The sequence below is a fragment of the Gavialis gangeticus genome, unplaced genomic scaffold (genome assembly GCF_001723915.1).
Source record: "Gavialis gangeticus isolate Ggan-Ray unplaced genomic scaffold, GavGan_comp1, whole genome shotgun sequence".
NCBI lineage: Eukaryota > Metazoa > Chordata > Crocodylia > Gavialidae > Gavialis > Gavialis gangeticus.
Window position 1 is genome coordinate 34,838,107 of NW_017729001.1, and position 5,139 is coordinate 34,843,245.

Sequence of the window (5,139 nt, forward strand, 5' to 3'; positions counted from 1 at the left end):
CCTTGCCCCGCTCACAGCTCGGTGCCGGGTAGACACGGCCCAGGCACCCCGCGCTCCACACGGAAAGACGGGCTCGCCCTCGCCCCCGGGCCCACAACGTGGCGGACCCGCTGCACGGGGTCAGCGCCCACCCGCCCAGCATCACAAACCCGGCTGCAGCAGCCCGTCGTGTCACAGCCCGCGAAGACGCAACGCTGTCCCGCTCACGCCGGCCGTAATAAACGTACTTCTACCGCCTCTGCCCTCGGCCCGGTCTGCCAGCAGGCGCTCTCCTCAGCTGGGGGGAGGCCACAATGGCCGACTCCGGAGAAGGTCGCGGAGGAAACGCTCCAAGAACAAGCGGTGCTGCCATGCGTTATAAAAGCAGGTCGAGCCGAGCTCAACGTGACACTGGCCAACAAACGCAGGTGACACAGTAAGTTGCAGAGAAAGAGGATGGGCCCTGCAATCGCTGGGAAACTCGCCAACCGGGGATGTGAAATCAAGCACTCAACTAGAACCTGGACGCGAACGCGGAGCGAGGGCAGCCAACAGGAACTAGGAACCGAGCCTGCTGTGGCCTGCTGCTCTGCTCTGCTCAGCCACGGAGGTGGCAGCTTCCAGGCCGTCTGGCTGAAGCACCAGCTTACCGTTATTGGGTCAAATTCAGCCATCGCTGACTAAGCCCGTATCAAGGAAAGACAAGCAGGCAGGCAGAGTTGAGAACAGAATTTCTGGGCACCGCTGCACCACAGACATAGGCCAACCTGCCCTGCCCCAGGAGCATCTCGTCTTAATCCCTAATCCACTGTAGTTTAAATTCCAATTCATGAGATTTCCATTCCTTCCAAATCTGTTTACAGTAACTGTTGTAACTCTAGACTTTCTACCAAAGCACCCAATCCCTCGCTGAACGTTACTACTTCCTGGGTCTTGACACAACTGGTAATAAGCTCCACATCCTAATTACATGTCAAGTGAAAAAGTATTCCCTTTAATTAGTCTTGAATTTGCTAGCTTTGTTTCATTCTTTGTTACACAACTAGGAATTTCTTAATAATTACCTTCTCGGTGTCATTTATTATTTTATGTTATCACATCCCCTCTTACTCATGTTCTTTCTAATGCAAATATTACAGTTTCTCAAACAGGAGAGAGCTAGCAACATACCATCTAATTGTGGTATTTTATCTTAGTGTCCACTGGAGGTCTGAATAAAAAGCGACAGGACTGATGGCTGTAGCTCATTTCAAGCAGTATCTTGCAGGAGAAGAAGAGCAGCTGCCTACCAAATGCTCCGGGATCCTTTGAAGGACTGCATCAGTTAAGAGAAAATCCTTACAGTAAGTTCTTGCAGGTGGATGGGCAGCACCTCATTACAAAACAGTATCAATGGTCAAAGTTCAGCAACACTAGCATGTCCATTTTACCTCTGAGCACTGAGATCACCTGGTGGCCTCAGGACTGACTTGACTGAGATCACCTCCTGAAGCTGCAAACTCCACCTCCATGCCGTGCCAAGGGCAGGAAACCGGAACAAAAGAGATCCCCCGTCTACAGGTGAGGGCCAACACTGCTGGAGCTGACCTCACCACCACCTTTGCTTGAGAAAGAGGTTTGTAAGCTGGTGATACTTTGCCTGCGTTTCCCCGGTATGAAAAGATCATGCCATTTTTACAAAGTTATTTTTATTTACCAATGATTAGTTCAAATCCATTATTTCATTATTAAGAAAAATACTTTTTATAAAAATCTAAACTATTCAAAGGAGAAAGCAGCAATTAAAGAAAGTCTCTTTCTTTCCTTTCTTTTCACATTGGTTTCTTAAATGACGTGGAAGGAAAAGCACGCTTGGGAGATCCAGACTCCTCTTCCTTGTCATGGAGACGTTTTCTCATTGTAGTTGGCTAAAAAACAGAATGATTATACAAATCAATTACAAATACCTAACCATTAGTTTTTGCACGCATTCAAAATTAAGGCAGAGGCCAAGTACCATGCCCGCTGGAAAAACTTGAGATTTTGTGGGGAATGTATTTACTGCAAATGTAACGTAGCCTGCACCTCTTCATTGCCAGTTCAACAATCCTTAGAAGAGCATTTATCATTCTGCCCACAGTTCCCCATATTGGCCAAAACTAGTTCTCCCTTTTTTGATCATCTGCTTTTCATTTGGAAGAATCACATTTGTTTAAAGTCTTATGTGTCCTGGTTCCAAAGCCCCTCAAGTGTCGGTTTCTCCCTTATTGACACCAATCAGATGAGTATGTTGTGGGATGATGCAAAGGAAATGTAATCAAGAAACCGCAACAAGTCATGTCTCTCTGACTTAGAGTGATAACACAGTCAGATGGGTCACAAATTGGCTGGAGGGCCGCACCCAGAGAGTGGTGGTGGACGGGTCATTTTCGACCTGGAGGGATGTGGGCAGTGGGGTTCTCCAGGGCTCGGTCCTCAGGCCCGCACTGTTCAATATCTTCACTGGCAATTTGGACCAGGGAGTGAAAAGCACCTTGTTCAAGTTTGCAGATGACACTAAGATGTGGAGAGAAGTGGGCACGCTAGAAGAGAGGGACAGGCTACAACTAGATGTGGACAGGTTACAGGGCAGGATGGGTTTCAACACTGACAAGTGCAAGGTGCTGCACCTGGGGAGGAAGAACCAGCACCATACCCACAGGCTGGGGTACTCCCTTCTCGTCAGCACAGAGGCAGAAAAGGATCTCGGAGTCATTATCAATTCCAAGATTAACATGGGCCACCAATGTGGGGACGCAGTCAGGAAGGCCAACTGCACCTTGTCCTGCATCCACAGATGCATCTCAGGCAGGTCCAAGGAGGTGATCCTCCCCCTCTATGCAACGCTGGTTAGGCCGCAGCTGGAGTACTGCGTCCAGTTTTGGGCGCCGCACTTCAGGAGGGATGTGCACAACATGGAGAGGGTCCAGAGGAGGGCCACTCGCATGATCAGGGGGCAGCAGGGCAGGCCCTACGAGGAGAGGCTATGGGACCTGAACCTGTTCAGCCACCACAAGAGAAGGCTGAGAGGGGATCTGGTGGCCACCTATAAACTTGCCAAGGAGGACCAGCAGGCAATGGGAGAGTCCTTGTTCCCCATAAGTTGACTGAGAGTAGATTCAAGCTAGGCATCAGGAGGCGCTACTTCACAGTCAGGGCGGCTAGGAGCTGGAACCAGCTTCCAAAGGAAGTGGTGCTTGACCCTACCCTGGGGGTCTTCAAAAGGAGGCTAGATAGTCATTTGACCCCAGCATCCTTTCTTGCCCATGGCAGAGGGTCGGACTTGATGATCTGCTTAGGTCCCTTCTGAGCCTACCAACTATGAAACTATAAGCAACATTACACACAGCTTAAAACACCTTGACAAGAGCAGGAACGCAGAAATAGCTCCTTGTCTTAAAGGTGCAATGGTCTTTAAACTGCCATCTCAAGCACATGACTGGCAGCAGCCTCCCTCCCAGTCCATCAGTAGCATATGACAGCCTCAGGCAGCTGTCCATAGCCCTCTTTCTGTCTCCTCTTTCCCCTTCAAAAGCAGTTTCCCAGTCAGCCCTGCTCTAAGTTTTCCCACTTGATATCTTCCAGTAACAATGCTGCATGCAACTTCCAATCTTGTACTAATGTCATAAGTTATTCTAAGGATATTAAGCACCTGGGTTGCTCAGGCCTTGCTCTGTTAACATATGTAGGCACATGGTTAATTCCAGACATGTAAACCGTCCTACTGAAGTCTGTGGAACTACTTATGTGCTTAGTATTAAACTCATGCCTAAGTGCCTTGCTAAGGCCTAAATCCTTATCAGGATGAATGGTGTGGTGATTATCAGAGGTAATCAGCAGTGCTCTCTAACACTTGCTTGAACTTAGGTTCCCCCACAGTAATTTTCAAAATACAGTAATTGATTTTCGTGCCATCAGAAGTGGCTTTTTCTCACAATTTTCAAAACTCTACCTCCCTTTTACAAACAGTCTCATTCAAACTCAGTCCATTTTACATACCACTTTTGATGTCTGGGAAGAATCCAGAGAGAACCCTATTTGCTTTTGTAGCTGTTTAAATGTATCCTTCACAGCCTCATCCTGTGAAAAATAATAAACATTTCAGCAAGTGAAGTATGTGGAAATACCATTAAGATGCATCAAGGCACATAGCTCCTCTGGCTAGAGCACTGTACAACAAGATCCTCCAAGCAGGTTCCTGGTCCCACCCCCGAGGTCCAGGCAGCATTGACATGTACACTAAGCAACAGCTTTTACAGGTAAGTTAGGAAAGGCACAGGGAAACTCTTAAAGAAATCCTACTCAATATTCTTTCACGTATGGTTGGAAGGGAAATACAATCTTCAGCAATACAGACAGACACTAAAAGAAACCCCAGAGCTTAAGAACTGCTACAATAAAGAAGACTGAATGAGTGAGGTAGGCTAGGACTGTGACGAACAAATGAAGGTGAGGCCAGGTCAAAAGGAAAATGTGAGGAAGGCAGGCAAAAATGTTCACCATGCATTTTGAGTCACTGGAAATTGGGAGGAAGGGGCTGACAAGCTTGTTCCAGACCCAAGAAGCCAAAGACCAGAGTTCCGTAATCTTCAGGGCTCTGGAGGAACAAAGAGACCCTGATAAAGGGAGCCAACATTCTCTGAACCAAAATGTACAAGGTGACAATGAAACCATGCAGTACTGGCTTTGCAAACACTAGAAACAGTATAGATCCAAAAAGTAGGTCAAGCATGTGGCTGATCTTGGGGAAAACTCTACCCTCAAGGCAAGGGTTATTCCACAAGTTCCAGGACAACACAAGCTAAACACAAGGCCACAACAACAAAACAAACATTTCCAACAACAAAATGTGTGAGGACTGAAAAAGTAACCGTTCACAAGACAGGGACGTGCAGTTCTCTGTAAAGGACAGCGGGTTCTACACTCATATTTGCACCAAAACAAAACACAAATAAAATTAATTCCCTTATTTTGATGCAAGTCTATATGTGAAGAATATTAGCTGGCAATAGAAGCAGAAGTGACTTTGGTCACTTTCATTCTCAAAAAAAAGGCATTCACAAAGACCTGCAGGGAAATGACAAAATCAAGTATATGCATTGACCAGCCCTAAGCTTCAAGTAGTTTAAAAGGGGGCTTGGG

The 5,139-nt window shown here is 47.1% G+C and overlaps 1 protein-coding gene and 1 long non-coding RNA gene across 2 annotated transcripts in view; one reads left to right on the plus strand and one right to left on the minus strand.

Moving 5' to 3' along the window:
- The first annotated feature begins 1,147 nt into the window (after positions 1–1,147).
- LOC109290634 lies at positions 1,148–1,782 on the plus strand. Its single transcript, XR_002095633.1, has 2 exons — positions 1,148–1,322; positions 1,417–1,782. It is a non-coding gene; the product is annotated as an uncharacterized LOC109290634 (long non-coding RNA).
- Positions 1,651–5,139, minus strand: part of CHEK2 (checkpoint kinase 2) — a 25,596-nt gene continuing 22,107 nt past the window's right edge. Inside the window, exons 13-14 of the mRNA XM_019507360.1 lie at positions 3,997–4,077; positions 1,651–1,886 (exon numbers count right to left, since the gene is read on the minus strand). Coding sequence (XP_019362905.1) covers positions 1,791–1,886; positions 3,997–4,077 — 177 coding nt within the window. The 3' untranslated portion in view covers positions 1,651–1,790. The remainder of the gene's footprint in view (positions 1,887–3,996; positions 4,078–5,139) is intronic.